General features: G+C 42.0%; 1 protein-coding gene across 2 annotated transcripts; it reads right to left on the reverse strand.

Annotated features, from left to right (window-relative positions):
- Nucleotides 1–352: 352 nt before the first annotated feature.
- Nucleotides 353–23,357, reverse strand: LOC115180570 (ADP-ribosylation factor GTPase-activating protein 3). 2 transcript variants are annotated; one of them, XM_029742750.1, is made up of 16 exons: nt 23,178–23,357; nt 22,179–22,297; nt 21,921–21,993; nt 21,495–21,626; nt 21,241–21,315; nt 21,015–21,132; nt 20,866–20,922; nt 20,670–20,713; nt 20,330–20,484; nt 20,078–20,209; nt 19,151–19,288; nt 13,128–13,292; nt 12,841–12,964; nt 10,976–11,063; nt 2,945–3,069; nt 353–2,559 (listed from the first exon to the last, which is right to left on the reverse strand). In XM_029742750.1, exons 1-16 carry the CDS (start codon nt 23,244–23,246, stop codon nt 2,542–2,544), a joined length of 1,632 nt encoding a protein of 543 aa, XP_029598610.1. In that variant the 5' UTR covers nt 23,247–23,357; the 3' UTR covers nt 353–2,541. The 2 variants fall into 2 exon arrangements, with proteins under 2 accessions (XP_029598610.1, XP_029598609.1); XM_029742749.1 differs by having other exon boundaries at nt 21,235–21,315.
- Between the last annotated feature and the right edge of the window lie 63 nt (nt 23,358–23,420).

Here is a 23,420-nt window from a genome sequence, read left to right on the forward strand (position 1 = left end):
TTGTTTTCAATTGCGGTTTCGTCACAGTCCCTTCTAACGTGCCCTGCGCAACTTGAGAGCGTTGTAGAGCGAAACAGAAGATAGGTACGCGTTCCTGAGAGTCTTTGCTTTCACGCACGGGTTATAATAATAGCTTATAGCCCCTACTGTTCAAAAGCTAGAGCCAAATTCGCAGGATAAAAACTGAAAACGCTCAGTTTGTCACTACCGCTAAATTGCGCACATCGGAGGTTTCTCACGAGCAGAAAGACAAGGTAACAGAAATGATGTATTATTAAACAGAATTATGACCAGTTTACAAGGCAACTGCCTGAGTTGCCTTATGGTAAGTCTGCCACCGAGGACATGCAAGTGCAGTATATTTTTTATTCTGAAGCAAAGTTTCTTATACACAGCAGCTAACAATGATACACACCTTGATTACACAAATTGAATGGATCTCTAAAGAGCTCATGTCCATAGATGTATTTGTTGGTAAACAAAGACATTCGGAAACGGATGCAAAGCTTCAGGTGCTGTTCTATAGATGTACATTCAAGCAACACATTTTTTTAACTTGCAGGTTCTAATACAAATACACAAAAACTAGATCTTCCCATAATTTACATTTTTAGGGCATGTGCACATGTATCCTAATTCTTTGGATTACAGTAGAAAGAGATTGAACAAAAGCCCTGGTTGGTCACTGAATTACACACTATACAAAATCCAGATTCAAATGGGTAACGTTGCATCTTAAATATATTTAACGTCAGTGTTAAATCTCAACTCAAGAGTTCGAATTAGTAAGGATCAAAATTAGAAAAATATGCATAAAATGGTCAGGGAGTTCGGTAGGTGATACTAGGTAGCCAGAAAGACTTCTAGCCAATCCCCTCAAAATAAAACCACACTATGCATAAACTCCCAAAATATAACCCACATATACCCAGTGTGAAAATATACTCTAAAACACCCTAAATATTCTCTGCAAGGTACACACAGTTCACAGAGGTAATTTACAATGAATCTGCTCAGCAAAGGGTTAGATGTTACCCTTCACTAAACACCTAGCACAACTGTTGTTGAAATGAGTCAGGCCCTAGGGAGGGCAGCCAATGGGTCCTTGATCACAGAGGGCCACGTCCCATTTCTTTTGCATGAGTTCCTTTCCTTGTCTCTTTTCCTTCATAGCCACAGAAGGGTAAAATAATTGGATGTGTTCCTCTCAGAGGAATGTGGTCACAGAAAATAGAATTGGTTATTTGCCTGCGTTTAGACAGGCAGCCCAATTCTGTTTTTCTTTCACACAGATCTTTTTAAAAAGCTGACTTGATTGGTCAAAATACCTATTAGTGAGAAGAAAAAAAGATCAGATTTGTGCTGCCTGTCTAAACTCAGCCTTTGAGAGTACTGGAACATTAAGATACTACTCCCTTCATTCATCTGAACTGATAGCCAATAGTAATATTGAGAATATGTTTGGCTGCTGAGAGGCAGACCAGATCACGCTACACTGTACAGGACCGTATCCTACCAGTGTGTCTATACACACACATATATATTACACAAAGAAATCTCAGTGAGTATTTGGTCCTTCAGTCAAGTGACATAAGTGAGTGACAGACATAAGTACACTTCAAAGACTAAGGGCACTTTCAAACCAATGCAAACAATGCTTCAAAAGCACAGCAGACACATCTTTTTTTCAGAGAGCAGTGTACAGGTGTATAGAAGTGAATGAAACGGCAGATTTACACTGTCCAACAAATGAGATGGACATTTTGTTGCAACCCATCCTGACTAGAGGTTTGTCAACCAATGTTTCTCCCACCTCGAATGTTCTCCACTTCACCATACCTCCAAACACACATTCAGTGAATCGGCACACGCACAATGCGTCGCAGGCATTTTGGTTTGAAGGCACCCTAAAATTTAAGACATGTATCCTACATGGCAACATCTCTCTGCATTTGGCAGGTAATTAAAACAATGCCCATCAGATTAATTAACCAAATTATTTACATACTGCATGTAGAAAAATACATGTTATCACGCTACCAGATGATGTCTTCATTGCAAATAGCTACATAAAAACCAAGGTGCCCAAGATGACATGATTCAATAACAATTGCACAGGGGAAAAGGAACCCAAAACCTAAGTCACCCTCAATTAGAACCATAATGGATGATAACAAAAATGTATTTTGAATTCCATTGATGTAAATATCAAAACCAAAGGCCTGGACAGATTAAATAATAAGCTGCGGAAATAAGTGTTCTTCATACATCTACCTCATAGAGGATGTTGTTTCGACATAACTCCAATGTAGATAATACGTCCTTTATTCAAATAGCTGCTATATACACACACACACACACACATATATAGCTACAGCCTATGTTCTGGCCTACACAATGTCGCTAAATCAGTCTCTGCCCATCTCTCTCCCTCTCCTGCACGGCTGAACTTGTCCATCGCTCGTAAGGATGTTTACCGACTCCAATACCCAGGGGACCTAACAGGTTGTGTGTGTCATAACGCAGGCACACACACTGGACTCACGCACTGTAGTGGTCCTGAAACAAAGAAGATACACAACACGTAAGAACCTACTGCTTACACCGTACCAGTTGTCTGAGTGTTGACGCTGCATAATTAGGTAACCTTTAAATAGTTGCCCTTATACACAATGTACTTTGGTAACTAGTATGTTGTATCTAGCATGTCTTAGACCAAATAGTCACTGATATCGTTGTAACTGTGCACTTCCATAGTAATTAAATCAAGAAAATGGATTTCCAATTGGAATAATGATATAAAAAAGGTCAAGTTCTTATTGTGTTGAAAATGCCTTACGGCGTACAGTCACCACAACACATTCACTTCAGTATGTGGCCCATGTGGGAGTCAGTCTGCTGCTAGCACCAGGCTCCAACCAACAGGGCCATCTGAACCACAAACCTGAAGGGACGTGACTACTCCGCTGGCCATGACGGACAGCCTCCCGGCCGCAGAGCGGACCCCCAGCTTCAGCTGGGACATATCTGGAGCACTGGGCAGCATGTTGGTCAGACGATATGAGCTGGCTACATGGGGACCGGAGAGAGAGAGATGGTTAGTAACATCAGTGGTGGTGGCAGTTGCTTTATAAAGATCCTTCTTCTGATGTTTAAATTGTGGAGATGTACACATGCAGTGCCTGGATTAATAAAGCCTCACTGACTAGGAGTACTGATCTAGGATCAGATCCCCCGTCTAATTCAATATGATCTGAAAGGCAAAACTGATCCTACTCAGATGCTTTGTGAATATGGGCCCTGGTATTCACTTGATTTAGTGATATGAAATGGTTATATTGTATATTTGAAAGTGTGATATGCAGTGCACTCAAAGTATTCTGGCATCTTGACTTTTTCCACTTTGTTACGTTACACCGTTATTCTAAAATGGATTTTAAAAAATCCTCAATCTACAGGTTTTTCGAAATGTTTGCAAATGTATTAAAAATAACAGAAATACCTGATTTAAATAACTATTCAGACTATGGAGACACGAAATTGAGCTCAGGTGCATCCTGTTGTATTCATTGATCATCCTTGAGATCGTTCTTGGAGTCCACCGGAGGTAAATTCTATTGATTTGGAAAGGCACACCTGTCTACAGTCGTGGCCAAAAATATTGGCACCCTTGCACTTTTTTCAAGTAACTGAAGAAATTGAACAAAGTATTTGGTCTCCACAGTTCTTTATTTCACTTAATATTACATAACAATGTAAGAAATGACATTGACAAAATGATTGACTCCCTAGACTTAATATTTGGTAGCACAGCTTTTGGTCAAAATAACTGCCTTGCCCTAACTGCTGTTTTCAGATCTCTCCACAAGTTAATGGGATTTAGATCTGGACTCATTGCTGGACACTTCAGTACAGTCCAGCGTTTAGTCTTGAACCATTCCTGGGTGCTTTTTGAAGTGTGTTTGGGGTCATTGTCCTGCTGGAAGACTCATGATCTTCAACGGACACCCAGCTTACTGACATCGCGCTCCAAAATACCTCAGTATTCACCTGATTTCATGATGCCATGCACATGTTCAAGGCACCCAGTGCCAGAGCAGCAAAGCAACCCCAAAACATCACTGAACCTCCATGTTGGACTGTAGGGAAGGTCTTTTCTTTGAAAGCTTCATTTTGTTTTCTGTAAACATAGAGATGGTGTGCTTTACCAAAAAAATAAAAAAAAATATGGTCTCATCTGTCCACAGGACATTCTCCCAGAAGGATTTTGGCATGTTCAGGTCTTTCGATCAGCAGTGGGGTCCTCCTGGGTCTCCTACCATATAACCCCCTTGCATTGAGTTAGCGAAGGATGGTGCGAGTTGAAACTGTCGTACCTTGTGTCTGAAGGTCAGCTTGAATCTGTGTGGCAGTTGACAAAGGTCCTTCTCCACCATTCAAACAATCTTTTGCTGCAATCTTCCATCAAGATCTCTTGCGGCCACGTCCAGTGAGGTTGGCTACAGTGGCATGGGCCTTAAACTTCTTGATAACATCACGTACGGTGGAAACAGGAACATCAAAGTCTCTGGAAATGGACTTGTAGCCTTGAGATAGCATGGACAACCATCTTGTGTCTGACCTCATAACTCACTGGTTTTCTTTTTGTTCACGCTCATTGCAGTACACACAGTGACACAAAATAGAACAAGCCATTTTCTCTATTCAAACTGGTTGAATACAAGGTTTTTATACTGTAGGCATCTTCAACTCACCGTTGATGAATTCAATTCCAAAGTAAATGAGAATCACCTGCTTGAAATCTAATTATTTCTAACTACTTCTAGAAGGTACCAATAATATTGTCAGGGACATTTTAGGATTTCTTTGTGGAATTAGCTAAGATTTTGTTTTGTTCAACTGCACACCCGAAGACATACATACAGTTGAAGTCGGAAGTTTACATACACTTACATGCTGACCGCGCGCGCGTTGCAAAAATAAATGTATAAATCTGTTATTCAATTATTGCACCCACACTGCTCACGCACGCCAACGAACGAAGTCAGTTCTATTTCTGACACAGATCGCGCTGCAAGTTCTGCCTCTCCCATCTCCTAATTGGTTTATAGAAGCAGGTACCCGCGTGCCATCTCCTCATTGGTTATACCCACGTGGGTGACTGAAAGAGAACAAGGTTAGTGGCGGTAATGCACCTAATTTATGAAAGTCGCCAATCGCAATATAAAGTCAAGAGAAGAAAAAGCCTGGACGGAAGAGAGATGACTAGAAATGATTTGTTTGACCGTTTTGTGTGTGGATTAATTGGCGGATATAAATAACTCAATATTTATATCCCAGGTCAAATTAGCTAGCAACAGAAATCTAGCTAAATAGGACAAATTAGCTAGCAAGTGCAAGCTAACTAGCCATAAATGTTTAATGCTTTTTGACCTGTCCCGAAATTAATACACTGCTCAAAAAAATAAAAAGGGAACACTTAAACAACACAATGTAACTCCAAGTCAATCACACTTCTGTGAAATCAAACTGTCCACTTAGGAAGCAACACTGATTGACAATAAATTTCACATGTTTTTGTGCAAATGGAATAGACAACAGGTGGAAATTATAGGCAATTAGCAAGACACCCCCAATAAAGGAGTGTTTCTGCAGGTGGGGACCACAGACCACTTCTCAGTTCCTATGCTTCCTGCCTGATGTTTCGGTCACTTTTGAATGCTGGCGGTGCTTTCACTCTAGTGGTAGCATGAGACGGAGTCTACAACCCACACAAGTGGCTCAGGTAGTGCAGCTCATCCAGGATGGCACATCAATGCGAGCTGTGGCAAGAAGGTTTGCTGTGTCTGTCAGCGTAGTGTCCAGAGCATGGAGGCGCTACCAGGAGACAGGCCAGTACATCAGGAGACGTGGAGGAGGCCGTAGGAGGGCAACAACCCAGCAGCAGGACCGCTACCTCCGCCTTTGTGCAAGGAGGAGCAGGAGAAGCACTGCCAGAGCCCTGCAAAATGACCTCCAGCAGGCCATAAATGTGCACGTGTCTGCTCAAACGGTCAGAAACAGACTCCATGAGGGTGGTATGAGGGCCCGACGTCCACAGGTGGGGGTTGTGCTTACAGCCCAACACCGTGCAGGACGTTTGGCATTTGCCAGAGAACACCAAGATTGGCAAATTCGCCACCGGCGCCCTGTGCTCTTCACAGATGAAAGCAGGTTCACACTGAGCACATGTGACAGACGTGAGTCTGGAGACGCCGTGGAGAACATTCTGCTGCCTGCAACATCCTCCAGCATGACCGGTTTGGCGGTGGGTCAGTCATGGTGTGGGGTGGCATTTCTTTGGGGGACTGCACAGCCCTCCATGTGCTCGCCAGAGGTAGCCTGACTGCCATTAGGTACCGAGATGAGATCCTCAGACCCCTTGTGAGACCATATGCTGGTGCGGTTGGCCCTGGGTTCCTCCTAATGCAAGACAATGCTAGACCTCATATGGCTGGAGTGTGTCAGCAGTTCCTGCAAGAGGAAGGCATTGATGCTATGGACTGGCCCGCCCGTTCCCCAGACCTGAATCCAGTTGAGCACATCTGGGACATCATGTCTCGCTCCATCCACCAACGCCACGTTGCACCACAGACTGTCCAGGAGTTGGCAGATGCTTTAGTCCAGGTCTGGGAGGAGATCCCTCAGGAGACCATCCGCCACCTCATCAGGAGCATGTCCAGGCGTTGTAGGGAGGTCATACAGGCACGTGGAGGCCACACACACTACTGAGCCTCATTTTGACTTGTTTTAAGGACATTACATCAAAGTTGGATCAGCCTGTAGTGTGGTTTTCCACTTTAATTTTGAGTGTGACTCCAAATCCAGACCTCCATGGGTTGATAAATTGGATTTCCATTGATTATTTTTGTGTGATTTTGTTGTCAGCACATTCAACTATGTAAAGAAAAAAGTATTTAATAAGATTATTTCTTTCATTCAGATCTAGGATGTGTTGTTTAAGTGTTCCCTTTATTTTTTGGAGCAGTATATAATTGGTTCAGAGTTTAAAAAAAATATTTTAACCTGCGTGTCGTGATCGCGTTTGGTGTGGGGGGACAAAATACATTTATGCACGATGGCACACGCGCACAGCCGGTTTGGGTTCCGTGTTAGGCTGGAGTCATTAAAACTCATTTTTCAACCACTGCACAAATTCCTTGTTAAACTATAGTTTTGTCAAGTTGGTTAGGATATCTACTTTGTGCATGACAAGTAATTTTTCCAACAATTTTTTACAGACAGATTATTTCACTTATAACCAATTGTATCTCAATTCCAGTGGGTCAGAAGTTTACATACACTAAGTTGAATGTGCCTTTAAACAGCTTGGAAAATTCCAGAAAATGATGTCATGACTTTATAAGCTTTTGACAGGCTAATTGACATCATTTGAGTCAATTGGAGGTATATCTGTGGATGTATTTCAAGGTCTACCTTCAAACTCAGTGCCTCTTTGCTTGACATCATGGGAAAATCAGCCAAGACCTCAGAAAAATAATTGTAGACCTCCACAAGTCTGGTTCATCCTTGGGAGCAATTTCCAAACACTTGAAGGTACCACGTTCATCTGTACAAACAATAGTACGTCAGTATAAACACCATGGGACCACGCAGCAGTCACATATCTCCGGAAGGAGAAGCGTTCTGTCTCGTAGAGATGAAGGTACTTTGGTGCGAAAAGTGCAAATCAATCACAGAACAGCAGCAAAGGACCTTGTGAAGATGCTGGAGGAAACAGGTACAAAAGTATCTATATCCACAGTTAAACCAGTCCTATATTGACATAACCTGAAAGGCCGCTCAGCAGGGAAGAAGCCACTGCTCCAAAGCTGCCATAAAAAAAGCCAGACTACGGTTTACAACTGCACATAGGGACAAAGATTGTACTTTTTGGAGAAATGTCCTCTGGTCTGATGAAACAGAAATATAACTGTTTGGCCATAATGATCATCATTATGTTTGGAGGAAAAAGGGAGGCTTGCAAGCCGAAGAACACCATCCAACCGTGAAGTACGGGGGTGGCAGCATCATGTTGTGGGGGTGCTTTGCTGCAGGAGGGACTGGTGCACTTCACAAAATTGATGGCATCATGAGGATGGAAAATTATGTGGATATATTGAAGCAACATCTCAGGACATCAGTCAGGAAGTTAAAGCTTGGTCGCAAATGGGTCTTCCAAATGGACAATGACCCCAAGCATACTTCCAAAGTTGTGACAAAAATGGCTTAAGGACAACAAAGTCAAGGTATTGGAGTGGCCATCACAAAGCCCTGACCTCAATCCTATAGAAAATGTGTGGGCAGAACTGAAAAAAGTGTGTGCGAGCAAGGAGGCCTACAAACCTGACTCAGTTACACCAGCTCTGTCAGGAGGATTGGGCCAAAATAAACCCAACTTATTGTGCGAAGCTTGTGGAAGGCTACCCGAAACATTTGACCCAAGTAAAACAATTTAAAGGCAACGCTACCAAATACTAATTGAGTGTATGTAAACTTCTGACCCACTGGGAATGTGATGAAAGAAATAAAAGCTGAAATAAATAATTCACTACTATTATTCTGATATTTCACATTCTTAAAATAAAGTGATCCTAACTGACCTAAGACAGGTATTTTTACTCTGATTAAATGTCATGAATTGTGACAAACTTAGTTTAAATGTATTTGGCTAAGGTGTATGTAAACTTCCGACTTCAACTGTATACACTAACATTCAAAAGTATGGGGTCACTTAGAAATTCCCTTGGTTTTGAAAGAAAAGCAAATGGTGTCCATTAAAATAAAAAAATGATCAGAAATAGTGTAGACATTGTTAATGTTGTAAATGACTATTGTAGCTGGAAACGGCAGATTTTTTAATGGACTCTACATAGTCGTACAGAGGCCCATTATCAGCAACCATCACTCCTGTGTTCCAACGGCACGTTGTGTTAGCTAATCCAAGTTTATTATTTAAAAAAGGCTAATTGATCATTATAAAACCCTTTTGCAATTATGGTAGCACAGCTGGAAACTGTTCTGCTGATTGAAGAAGCAATAAATCTGGCCTTCTTTAGACTAGTTGAGATTCTGGAGCATCAGCATTTGTGGGTTCGATTACAGGCTCAAAATGGCCAGAAACAAAGACCTTTTTCTGAAACTCGTCAGTCTATTCTTGTTCTGAGAAATGAAGGCTATTCCATGCGAGAAATTGCCAAGAAACTGAATATCTCATACAACGCTGTGTACTACTGCCTTCACAGAACAGCGCAAACTGGCTCTAACCAGAATAGAAAGAGTGGAAGGCCCCGGTGTACAACTGAGTAAGAGGACAAGTACATTAAAGTGTCTAGTTTGAGAAACAGACGCCTCACAAGTCATCAACTGGCAGCTTCATTAAAATAGTACCCGCAAAAACACCAGTCTCAATAGTGAAGAGGCGACTCCAGGATGCTGGCCTTCTAGGCAGTTGCAAAGAAAAAAGCCGTCTCTCAGACTGGCCAATAAAAAGAAAAGATTAGGATGGGCAAAGGAACACAGACACTGGACAGAGGAACTCTGCCTAGAAGGCCAGCATCCTGGAGTCGCCTCTTCACTGTTCACGTTGAGACTGGTGTTTTGCAGGTACTATTTAATCAAGCTGCCAATTGAGGACTTGGTTTTTGCTCTGACATGCACTGTCAACTATGGGACCTTACGTGTATATAGATATACGTGTATATAGATATGCGTGTGTATAAGGTCCCACAGTTGACAGTGCATGTCAGAGCAAAAACCAAGTTCTGAGGTCGAAGGAATTGTCTGTAAAGCTCCAAGACAGGATTGTGTTGAGGCACAGATCTGGGAAAGGGTACACAAACATTTCTGCAGCATTGAAGGTCCAAGAACACAGTGGCCTCCATCATTCTTAAAAATTAAAGAATTTTAGAACCTACCAAGACTCTTCCGATGTTCACTCTAACAGAGATAGAGTTCCTCTGTGGCGATGGGAGAACCTTCTAGAAGGACAACCATCTCTGCAGCACGACACCAATCAGGCCTTTATGGTAGAGTGGCCAGATGGAAGCCACTCCTCAGTTAAAAAAAAAATAAAGTACATGACAGCCCGCTTGGAGTTTTACAAAAGGCACCTAAAGGACTTTTACCATGAGAAACAAGATGCTATAGTCTGATGAAAACAAGATTGAACTCTTTAGCCTGAATGCCAATCGTCACGTCTGGAGGAAACCTGGCACCATCCCTACGGTGAAGCATGGTGGTGGCAGCATCATGCTGTGGGGATGTTTTTCAGCAGCAGGGACTGGGAGACTAGTCAGGATGAGGCAAAGATGAACAGCGCAAAGTACAGAGGAAAACCTGCTCCAGACTGCTCAGGACCTCAGACTGGGGTGAAGGTTCACCTTCCAACAGGACAACGACCCTAAGCACACAGCCAAGACAACACAGGAGTGGCTTTGGGACAAGTCTCTGAATGTCCTTGAGTGGCCCAGCCAGAGCCCTGACTTGAACCAAATCTAACATCTCTGGAGACACCTGAAAATAGCTGTGCAATGACGCTCCTCAGCCAACCTGACAGAGCTTGAGAGGATCTGCAGAGAAGAATGGGGAAAAACTTCCCAAATACAGGTCTACCAAGCTTGTTGTGTCATACCCAAGAAGACTTGAGGCTGTAATTGCTGTCAAAGGTGCTTCAACAAAGTACTGAATAAAGGTTCTGAATACTTACGTAAATGTGATTTCCATTTTTAGATTAATACAATTTACAAACATTTCTAAAAACCTGTTTTTGCTTTGTCATTATGGGGTATTGTGCGTAGATTGAGGGAAAAACACTATTGAATCCATTTTAGAATAAGGCTGTAACGTAACAAAATGTGGAAAAAGACAAGGGGTCTGAATACTTTCCCGAATGCTCTGTATGAATTGTTAAGGATACACTTGTTGGCTTCCTTACCCATCTGTTTCTTTGGGTCATCAAACAGGTCAGCTGAGCTGATGGAGTTGCTTCCAGAGAACCTCTCCAGGCGAGTCTTCGCCTCATACTGCATGGAAACAACCACATTAATACTTTATACTTCAAATGACATACTTGATACTAAACAATGAACATACTACACATAGGGGTATTACTATAACAGGGATTTTCAGGTGGATAAAAGAAGGACAGCAGTTGTAGATAATAATCAATCAAAAAGCAATGTTGCAACAGGGAGACACAGCCAGAACGGATAGAGAGAAAATGTCCAACAGCCTTCTCTGAGAAAGACATATGAATTCCACAGCACCAAATTAACTGTAAACACTAGCCTGAGAGGCTTGTAGGATGTCACAGCCTAGCGTAAAACTTTAACCAGAACTGTCAACACTGGCAGACATTTGATACTGGCAGTCATTTAGATCAAAAAAGGTAGGAACATCAGTACTTAGGTACAACATAATTATAGACACAAATAAAAGGAAAATTATTATTCAAATAATTTGTCATTATGAATCCATTTTTTGTATATTCACTATTGGTCAATAGTTTTAGAACACCTACTCATTCAAGGGTTTTTCTTTGTTTCTAGTAATGTTCTACATTGTAGAATAATAGTGAAGACACCAAAACTATGAAAACACATAGAATCATGTAGTAACCAAAAAAAGTGTTAAACAAATCAAAATATACTTTAGATAAGATTCTTCAAAGTAGCCACCCTTTGCCTTGATGACAGCTTAATAACACACGCTTGGCATTCTCTCAACCAGCTTCACCTGGAATGCTTTTCCAACAGTCTTGGAGTTACCACATATGCTGAGCACTTGTTGGCTGCTTTTCCTTCACTCCGCGGTCCAACTCATCCCAAACCATCTCAATTGGTTTGAGGTCGGGTGATTGTGGAGACCAGGTCATCTGATACAGCACTCCATCACTCTCCTTGGTCAAATTGCCCTTATACAGCCTGGAGGTGTGTTGAGTCATTGTCCTGTTGAAAAACAAATGACAGTCCCACCAAGCGCAAATCAGGTGGGATGGCGTATCGCTGCAGAATGCTGTGGTAGCCATGCTGGTTAAGTGTACCTTGAATTCTAAATAAAATCACAGTCCGTGTCACCAGCAAAGCACCCCCACAATATCACACCTCCATGTTTTACGGTGAGAACCACACATGGAGATCATCCGTTCACCTACTTTGCGTCTCACAAAGACACGGAGGTTGGAACCAAAAATCTCAGATTTGGACTCAGACAGATTTCCACTGGTCTAATGTTCATTGCTCGTTTTTCTTGGCCCAAGCAAGTCTCTTCTTATTGGTGTCCTTTAGTAGTGGTTTCTTTGCATCAATTCAACCATGAAGGCCTGAACAGTTGATGTTGAGATGTGTGTTACTTGAACTCTGTGAAGCATTTATTTGGGCTGCAATCTGAGGCTGTTGACTCTTATAAACCTATCCTCTGCAGCAGAGGTAACTGGGTATTCCTTTCCTATGGCGGTCCTCATGACAGCCAGTTTCATCATGACACTTGATGGTTTTTGTTCATTTAAACGCATTCCAGGTAACTACCTCATTAACCTGGTTGAGAGTGCTTGAGAGAAAGCCCAGCATGTGCAAAGCTGTCATCAAGGCAAAGGGTGGCTACCTTGAAGAACCTCAAAATATTTGGATTTTAACACTTCTTTTGGTTACTACATGATTACATGTGTGTTATTTCATAGTGTTAATGTCTTCACTATTATTCTACAATGTAGAAAATTTTAAAAATAAAAACCCTGGAATGAGTAGGGGTCCAAACTTTTGACTGGTACTGTATGTGTGTGTCCCGTGACAGTGTGCCTACCTCAGAGTCATCCTGTTTGCCAAAGTACATGTCAGAGGAGATGGCCTTGACATCCCCAAACTTCTTGCGGGCGTCGCCTGAGTCTGAGACAGGGACTGGGTCTGCTTTCCGCCGGGCTGCAGTCCTGTGTGTGAAAGAGGGAGGGTGCATTCAGTGACAACTGCAGTGAGAAACTTAAAATATAATAAAACATTTTTTTTTAAATGGCTCAGGAGAATTATTACAGCCAAAATAAAAAATACTTTTTCACTATTTTCATCCCTGGAAATCAAACAGTCATATAGTACCTGTCGTCCTGTGAGGAACTCTTGGTGCTCAGGTAGAAGTCTGGCTCTGGCTTCCTGCTCTCTTTCCTCCAGCCAGACTCCCCCGTCTCGCTCCAATTGGAGAAGAACTTGTCAGAGGATTCTGTCGGGTCATCAAACTTGGTCATTGAACTGGTCATCGACATCCTGATGGGTTTCATATGGAAAAGAGAGCTCTTTTTTTTGTATATTTATTGGCATCTTTTTTTTTTTTTTTTTTTTTTACAATTTAACAATCATCAAAATGACAAATAATGCCCCGTTATTCCTTCCACCTACACAAAACACCATGCTACATGGGGGCACATCGTGCAAAACCCTTCCCAACACAGGAACACCCCCCCTCCCGGTATTAGCTTCACTGATTATCAACAAAAAAAGAAATAGAATGACCTTTACATTCCGTGCTCGAAAATAAATTATTCAACACAAAAACGAATACATTAATGAAGAAAGTAGTAATGAGGCAGCTAAGGTGACATCTCTAGAAACTTCTGAAAGTCCCCCCAGACATCAGTAAATTCAAAGGATTTAAGTAAATTGTATGTTATTTTTTCAGATGGAATATAGGAAGATAGTTTTTAACCACATCTGCTTGCTTGACGGAGTGTCACTCTTCCATATAACAGCTGTGCATTTATTGGCTACAATGACTGCCAATTTAATGAATCTGGTTATGCTACAAATATTAACTGGTAGAACAGAATAATCTCCAAGAAGTATAAGGGAAGGATCTAGTGCTACCGTCATATTCGTGACCTGTGATAAGATCTGAATAATGTATTTCCAATAATTGCTTAGTTCAGGGCAGAACAAAAACATATGCATAAGTGTGCATACTCTCAATTTACACATTGGGCAAAATGTTGAATATTTACAATTGATCTTATACAGTCTCTCTGGTGTAAAGTAGACCCTATGTAAAATATTGAATTGCATCAACTTACGCCTTGTGTTAAATGAAAGACGCTGAGCATCTAAAAATAGCTTTCCCCATTTCTCATCCTCAACAATGAGACCAAGGTCATCATGCCACTTCATGCAAAGCTTTCAGAGGTTCATCGTTCCCCAACAGAGCTTCAAGACCAGAGTACATGTAGGAAATGAAACCTTTTACCCCTTTCCTCTCCAGCCACAGTTTATCAGTTATAGGTTTACTCATGGGCTGAATCCTACCTCCCTGCTGAGTGGCAATGTAATGCCTAACCTGTAGGTACTTGAAGAAATGAGTTTGAGGTATCTGAAAATGAGATGCCACATGTTGAAAGGATAGTAGTTCACCTTCTCTATAGAGATTACCAAATGTTTTCATTCCTTTGTTGAACCAAGAAAATGTAATAACATCTCTCAGGGCTTTGGGTAAGACGGGGTTATTATAGAAAGGTGTTTGTTCATATATAGATCCAAGCCCTTTGTTTACAGACTTCAATCCATATATTTAAAGTGTTTTTTAATGAAAGGGTTGTTTATGAGACCTAGCAAAGCTTTAGGTGGGCTAATATAAGGTATGGATCCCAATGTAGCAGGGGTCAGACACTCCAAGAGGGTGAACTTGTATTTTGCCTTAGCCACACAGCCTTTAACTGAGATGCCCAGTAATACAACTGGAAGTCAGGTAGAGTAAGTCCTCCTTCTGAGTATGGTTCACATAAAGTTGTGAGTGTCACTCTGGGGGGGTTTCCCTTTCCACAGAAATGAAGAAACCTTCCTATTAAGTGGTTTGAAAAAAGCTTTGGGAATAGGAAAGGGCAAGGTTTGAAAAAGGTACAAGAATTTTGGTAATATATTTATCTTTACACAATTGACCTGCCCAATAAGAGAAATTGGTAAATCCCGCCATCTATCCAATTCTTCCCCAACCTTTTTGAGAAGGAGTATAGTTCAGTTGATATGTCTTAATAATTTTAGAAGGAATTTGCAATCCAAGATGTCATTTTCTGTGGTTTCCAAGAAAACGGCTGGTCTAAGATTGGGTTCTGCATAGCTGCCCTGTTAAAAGGCATAATTATACTCTTCAATAGGTTTTTTTTTATATCCTGAAAAGGTCCGATATTCTTTCAGGATGTCAACTAATAGTCGGAGTAAAATTTCTGGTTTAGTGAGGTAAAGCAAAATGTCATCGGCATAGAGCGAGACCAGATGTTCACGCCCACCTATACGAACAGCATGGATGGATGGATGAGATCTAAAAGCTTCTGCCAGTGGCTCTATAGCCAAAGAAAAAAGGAGAGGACTAGCGGGACAACCCTGTCTTGTGCCACGTGATAGAAAGCTGAGGAAATGTTTCCATTAGTCAGGATCTAAAGCTACCGGACATTTGCAAAGTAATCTAAATCAGACCAACATACTTAAGTCCAATATTCATCCTCTGTAAACAGGTAGATCCATTCTATCCGGTCAAAAGCTTTTTCCGCATCTAACAAAGCCGCCACTACAGATTCTTGGCCATTCTCTACATAATGCATAATACTAAATAATCTTCTGATATTAATCAGGAGATGAGCGGTTTCTTACAAAGCCTGTTTGGTCCATATCAACCAAGTCTGGAATAACCGTATCCAGTATAAGAGCTATGAGTTTCACAATAATCTTATATGAAGTGTTCAATAGAGATATTGGTCTACAAGGCCCACAAAGCAGAGGATCTTTCCCAGGTTTTAACAAAACTGTGATCAGTGCCTGTTCAAGTGTGTCTGGGAGCTTTTGTCTCTATGGCATAGTTAAACATACTGCAAAGAGGCTCAATTAGTTTGGGTAAAAAGGATCGATAGAATTCAACTGGGAATCCGTCCAACCCTGGTGATTTTCCCCCAGCAGTGTTGAAAATGGATTCCCTAATTTCCTCTGATGTAATCTTTCTCCAAGTGCTCTCTATCCTCATCAGTTAAAGTTTGTTCGAAAACTCATGCACTGTGGCAGGGGCATCCCCTTCAGACTTGTACAATGTTTCATAAAACTCCCTGAAGACTAGATTAATTTCCTCAGGACTGTGAACAACTGTGTTATTGGGTAGCTTAATAGAGCTAATAACTCTACTAGCATCCTCTCGTCTTATCTGCCAAGCAAGCAATTTTCCTGCTTTATCTCCATGTTCGTAATAGTTTAGTTTTCCTAAGAGCATTTTCCGCTTTATGGGTAGTCAGGGTGTTATATTCCAATCGCTTTGAGTCTAATTTTTGTAGAGTTGAGTGTAACATTTGACAACTATGTTCATTTTCCAGGTCTCTGATTTCATTCTCGAATGAATTTACTTGAGCCTTATACATCTAACGAGCACCTGAACTAAAGGATATGATTTGCCCCCTCAGATATGCAAGGAGAGCTTCCCATAAAATTAGGAGTGAGGCAGAGTTGTTATTGGTGCTAAAAAATGTCTATGAGTGTTCAGAAATGTTACAAATGTGGGATTATTTAGTAAGTATGTGCCAAACCTCCTTCTTGAGGGTGGCTGTGCTCTACTGACTGGTACTGAAGCCAGCAGGGCAGAATGATCTGATATACATCTTGGTAAGTACTTTCACCCAGTAGTTAAACCTCCCCTGGATGTAGGAATAACAAATAAGTCAATTCAAGAGTAACTGTTTTGGACCGGGGAGTAAAATGAGTATTCTTTAACCTTTTGGTTGTGAAATCGCCATAAGTCTACAAGTCCAAAGTGTTTAATTTCTGCTTTTAACATTTTAGCTGCCTGTGTGAGGCTGATACTATCAGAGGAAGATCTATTACTGGAAGGGTCCAGTACCAAGTTAAAATCCCTGCCATTATTATCTCTGATGATGGGCACGTTAACTTCAAAAAGATGTCTTGGTAAAATTTAGGATCATGGTTAGGCCCATACACATTCACAATGGTAATGGGCTCAGTGTTAATGAAACCTTAAATGATCACAAACCTAACCCCTTTGTCTTTAATCTGAGATTGTATCTGAAAGGAGCAATGCTTATTAATGAGTATGGCCACCCCTCTTGCCCGAGAGGTGAAAGATGAATAGTACACTTGACCCACCCACTCTCTCTTCAGTTGATCATGCTCAGAATCAGTCAGGTCTGTCTCCTGAAGAAGAGCTATATCAACCTTATGCTGCTTTAGATAATTCAGAATGCGTTTGCGCTTGACTGGGCATTTAGTACCCTAATGTGTCATAAATGTATAATTTAGGTGCCGACATCTTTAAAGAAAGAAATAGAGAAAAGGAAAGAAAAACTTGCGTTGAGTATATACACAACGTGTACAAAATGAAATTATGAAAGTATAAAGTAGTAAACATCTCGTGAGCTAATACCCTGACCCTACCACAAACCCACCCACCAGAGGTTAAACAATCACCATCCTCCTGAGTTTACCCTCCCCCCAAAAAATAAAATAAAAACACACACGCGTAAAGCTATCAGCTAGCGGGCAATTAGGCAGCCAGCCAGTGAGTAGCTTATCCCTGTCTTGGTATCACTAACGCCAGCATACATCTAACAATAAACAAGCCAGCAAACGTAATAGTTGCTAAAATCCCCTGAAGTAATATAAACATAGCTAGGCTTGAAACCCAGTCAAAAGCAACATAACTATTAACCAAACGCGAACTCTGCGTAAAATAAAAGTATACAGCAAAAATGTAACTACCTGGCATATTGTGGATGTATAGTAGCTATACCCTTGTAAACTTAGTGAGCTGGCTAAATAGCACAGCCAAGATTAGCTATGATCCAACTTTACCTCGCCAGTCATTATCACGCTAGCCATCTAGCCAGCCAGTCGATCATATGAGTTATTTAGTTGTTTCCTCGTGTGCTAACAGTTCACTGTATCCAAGTTCAAAAGACAGTTCCTCGGGGTGTAGTATATGTGAACAAGTCAGGAAGTTCTTTCCTTATGTATGTTTCAGCCATCTTCACAGAGTCAAATGTGCGCTCACCATTCTTGGTTTCGATCCAAAGTCGCTGGGTAGCGCAGGCCGTATGCCAAGCCAGCCTGACACAGAAGTCTCTTCAGTGGGGAGAAAGCCATCCTCCTCTTGTGTAGTGTGGGAGAAAGATCCAGAAAGATCATAATTCTGGCATCTCCGTACTTGAGCTCTCCCTTTGCTCGGGCAGCAGAGAGGATGTGTCCTGGTACCGTAGAAATTTAATGACAAATGCCCTGGGTGCAACCTGGCCAGGCAGCCACCTCCGTAGGGTGCGATGGGCCCTCCCGATCTCCAATGGGTACGCGGGAGGGGGTAGATGCAGAATTTTGGGAATCCATTCCTGTAGAAAGGAGATCGCATCTGTTCCCTCCACGGCCTCCAGGAAACCTTGAAGTCTCAAATTCGAGCGCCTTTGGACATTTTTGTAATAATCAAATTTCTCCTCAAGTTTAGAGATGGCGTCTTCCAACTTCTTGTATTTTTGGTCCACTTCCTCGCGGACTTCCAGGATGGCAGCCTGGTGGTCGGCATGGTCTTTCTAACTTTGTCACTCGTCCCTTTGTGACTTTCTGGTCTTCGTGGAGTTTATTGACCAGCACATCAATTTTGCTGAGGCATTCAGAAAGTGTCTCTTGGATTTTTGTTATGCCCTTGTCCATCTCCATTCTGAACCATGCTGGTGCTTCTTCCGAGCTAGCATCCGCCGAGGCCGAAGAAGGGCTGTCAGAGAGGGGCATTTTTCCATGCCTCGTCTGAGGCTTTGACATATTGGGCATATTTTGCTTTGGCGATACAATAGATGTTTTAACTTCCAACTCACTATTAACGAACAGGTAAACTGTTAAAATGCCTTAAAATTGTTCGAAAGTTCGAGGACACTACGCAGACGCGTATTGTTAAAGCTTCGCCATTGCCGGAAGTCAGAGACCTCAATTTTAATGGATTTCGTTCCCAGATCATTTTGTGATGTCTTTCCAACTCCCATTACAAGACAACACAAAGAGATCTGAGACCAGTCTAGCCATGTCAGTGATTACTTCCAAGAAGGAATGACCCATTGCTAAAGTATTGGAAGGTTGCCGGAGTGTGTAGGTAGTGTGGCGACCTGGATGTAAAGGAGCCTTCGTCAGTCTCCTCTTCCTCCTTCTCTGGGTACCTCCGGCTCTTAGTGGGCTGCTTGGACCCCACTGGGCTCTCCTGCTGGATAGTGTGCATGTCTGACAGCACAGAGTGAGACACTCCACTAGAGGGAGATAGAGAGGGGGGAGAGACAAGGGAGTCAAATAATCAAAGTATTTGTTACCACAATATCTCCAATGGTTACAACATGTTTCAGTCCAAACAATAATATAATTATTTTAGATCAGGGTTTCCCAAACTAGGGGTCATGACCAATGTGCACGGGGGGGAGAAAAAATAAAATCGCCTGATTTTAAAATTGGGTCGTGAGAGAAAATGTAAACTTACTTCAGTACCGTTTACATCAGTACCGTTTAAGCTACAAAATATGACCCCATCACTGAAAGATAACTCTCAGGAACACATACTGTTTCCCTTTACTAGCCGTTAGAACCGAGTGGACAAGACCAGACACTAAATCAGACTGGGAGAAAAAGAACAATCAATTATGTTCTTTTCTACACAGAAGACCATACAACATTATTGCCTGATGATCTTCTGAACTTTCCAATACCTTTGATGCATTTCAGTCACTTCAAACCATAGTCGTCAGATTGAAATACTGTCAAAATACTGTCCGACAGATTTCTAATAGACTGTCATAACCCAAATTAAAAAAGTAAACATTGGCCGTTGATTATACATTTTTTTAGATGGTGGGGTCAATAAAATGCTTTAATATCAAAATAGGATCGCACGGCAAAAAGTTAGCAAATCCCTGTTTTAGAAGATGAGTGACTTATCCCCTGCAATGTAAAATACCCCTTTAAACTATTCTACAAAGGACATCTATAAAAAGTGTTAAGAAATAAACTAATCCTTTTATCACCACCATCAATTCAATCCCCCCCACCTCCTGCTGCCAAAGCCCATGCCCAGTCTCTCAGCCTGCTCCTTCTTCTTCTCCCCCATCCCCTTCATCTTCTCTGTATTACTCCTCTGTTGCGCCTCCAGATCCTTATAGGCCAGTCTCATGGAGGCACCACTAGAGGGAGGAAGAGAGAGAGAAAAATGGATAAGCAGAGTGAAAATTAGAGAATAATAGATAATGTGGATGAGAGAGCGAGAGGCCAATAAAGCCCATTTAAATTGGAGAGAGACTCACATGGATTCCTCTGCTGGTTGGGGGCTGTTCTTGGTGGTGGTGGGTGCGGTATCTCTCTCATTGAGTTTGTCTACCGCCTGTGCTTTCTTCTCCAGGTCACAGAAACTCTGTTTGCTCACCTTCTTACCCCCAAGACCACCCTTCTTAGCGCCCAACTGAGACAAAACACAGGACACAGACGTGAATACATGTCTACTAATCTACTGACCCACAAGATCCATGAGCGATGTACACAGTCCATTCACACTAAATCCCCCACCCACACACACACAACCATCACCAAATTCACTCTGATTCATAAGCACAACACACATAGGTACAGCGAAGGAACATTACATACTGTTTTCTTGGCCCCAGCTGGTTTCTTCTTGAGAAGAGAGGACTCTAAGGGAGAAGGAACAGTGGGCATTAGAATACAGTTGATAGAAACTGCTAAGAGCTACTGTTCAAGGCTCAGATATTTCATGTACTCCTAATGGTTATGGTTCTAGTTGAGTATCTTTAGTCTCTAGGGCATAATCTCTTGGTCCTCTTACCTAAGGCTTCTTTAGGAGACATACTTAGCACGTCAACACTGGGACCCTCTGTATTACCTGAAGACAGAAAGAGTTGAGGGCATAGACGACATGGACAAACAGATGCAAGTGTATGTGTTTCTGAAGTGTAAATATTGAAGTAGGTGTACCGTTTTTCTCTCTCTCGGTTTCTTTTGTAGAGGGTTCCTCTACTGGGGTGGGGCTTAGATTCATCTGGGCGGAGCTTGTTATATTAGGCTGGGCGGAGCTACGATCATCAGGGAATGCCTGCCAAAATACGCAAGGTAAGGAGAAGACCATGTAAACAACATGCACACATCCATAATCTTCTACAATTTCAAACAAATAAGTACTAACAGTCACACACACCTGCACATGCATACTGAAGAAATCCTCCTCCTTATTGACGGGAGATGTTGGAGAGAGGGGGGCCTGGCTGTCCAGCCACAACTGCAGGGAAACAAAACAGAGGATTCATTGGCATCTATAAGGACCTAAGTACACAATCATTTAAAAATCAGCCATGTTGATGCGACATGATTATGTTGTTAAAGACAGTATAACAAGTAACCAATGTTGACTAAATCCATTTTTGCCCAGTGGAATGTCTGGATGGATGTGTGTGGCACCTCAGTGCCGAAGCGCCTTGTGGCCTGCGTGGCCGAGGTCTTGATCTTCTCGCGGTAGAGCACAGCGGCTCGGCTGTTGTACTTGGTGTTGGCAGCATTGGACGTGCAGCCTTGCTGGGCAAAGAAGGCATTCTGAGAGACACGGGGGAAAACAATGGTTTGAATTACACATCAACTCTGTAATACAAAAGGTATTGTTAATTGTTAACAGAATATTGCATTATAATATTGCATACATCATAGAGGTATTATACAGGGCCCAATTGTGACATAACATACAGTACCCTATACATTCTAGAAATAATGCCCACTCATGCAGTCAGAAACATAACTACTAGTACCACCCTCTCAGCGCTTAACAACAACACAGCAGGTTGGGACGTGGCTGCCCACCAGTCAGTGCCCAACGTGGACGGCTTTACTCACCGCGCTGGCATTGCCGCCCACCTGCATGCATCGCAGCTGGTACCAGGACCAGTTAGAGTCCAGCTCAGTAGACCTGAAACAAACAATACATAGTTCTGATTCTGAACACTCCATCGGGCCATAATGTGTCAAACTGTGTGTTGTGTGAAGCCAGTGGTCCTGTCCAGAAACAATCCCTAGCCCCTACCCACTAGTGTAGATCTGAAAGAACAGGATGGGGTAGGCAACAATTTTTTTTTTTCATTCATTGTTCCTTACCTGATGAATGACAGGTGCACTCCTAATGACCTGTGTGTTCCTGAGCAGTCTATACAGAGAAACACTCCATAGGTGATACTGGCCCAACTAGGATTCTTAGCCGAACAGTCAAAGCACACCTGTAAGAGAAAAGAAGTTCAGCAACTTTGGAAAACATGGGACTTGACAAGGAGTTCGCTGTCTCCTTCATGCAGTGATAAGTCTATGGGGACACTGATAAGCAAGTTAATATGAGCGCATGCCAAATAGATAGCAAAACACAAAGAAATTAAATGAAGCAACCCAGTAGCGTGGAGGTCTGAAGTACAAAATATTGACCTCATACTGTTTATTCTTTTTTATATTTTCTAGTATAAACTATTTTATTGCCTCTACTTGTCAACACATTAAGAGAACGCCGAAATGTACCAAAAGTTGATCTAAACCAGTTAGTTACAAATGTTGCAATATAGTGGAAAAAATATTTCCTAAACAGCTTTTCGATGCTTGCGGTTGCAACATTGTCGCGTTCAACGTAGCCAGGCCTAAACAGCAGACGGAAACAGCTGGAATCGACAGTTTATGAGCAAAAAGGTACTGTTTATGTCTGTGTGAAGTCTCATCTTTGTGGTGTCCATGAGTCAACATTTACCAGACATCTATAATTTACAAACACACTGACGCTAACGAAGTGGACTGTCCAACCAGTTTCTTAAAGTACCATCTTTGAGCCAACTGTCATCATGCCACATAACAGCTGGCTCGAACGTGACTCTCCAGGATGTCCTATCGTTCCATTTAAACTGCTCATGCTAATTCTTTCTTCAACACGGCAAACACATATTTTGTCAGGAGGATGTGCAATGAGCATACGTGGTTCAAAGCTTTTCCATGTGTGTTTATTACGACGCATCTACCCCTGCCCAGCAAAACTGCGACGTGTCATTTTTTCCTCTCTGAAGCTAGCTAGCTAACATTAGCTACTTACTCGTTAAAGACAGAAAGCTTATCAACTCTCACCTTATTCGTAGAAAGGGAACGTAGTCGTTTGAAAATGGCAGCAATATCTTGCTTGCTAGGCTCTGACATCTTTCCACCTGTTGTTAATTTCACCTGATAGGTAAAGCGCAGCGTTTAGCAAATTTGTTTCCCTGTAATGAAAAATACTTCCGTTCTCGTCAAGGCACCCGTCAGAACGATAACATTTTTTGCCTGTGCTCCGATTGGTCAGCAGTAACACGTGGGCATTATTGTAACATGGTA

The sequence above is a fragment of the Salmo trutta genome, chromosome 40 (assembly GCF_901001165.1).
Source record: "Salmo trutta chromosome 40, fSalTru1.1, whole genome shotgun sequence".
NCBI classification, from domain to species: Eukaryota; Metazoa; Chordata; class Actinopteri; order Salmoniformes; family Salmonidae; genus Salmo; species Salmo trutta.

Bases quoted from the DNA above. Each gene is read 5' to 3' on its own strand.
- LOC115180570 (XM_029742749.1), bottom strand. From the start codon at position 23,246: ATGTCAGAGCCTAGCAAGCAAGATATTGCTGCCATTTTCAAACGACTA. The intron at 21,133-21,234 runs GTGTGTGTGACT...GTATTTTGGCAG, and splicing joins TCTTCAGTATGCATGTGCAG to GCATTCCCTGATGATCGTAG. The intron at 20,923-21,014 runs GTACACCTACTT...TTCTGTCTTCAG, and splicing joins AACCGAGAGAGAGAAAAACG to GTAATACAGAGGGTCCCAGT.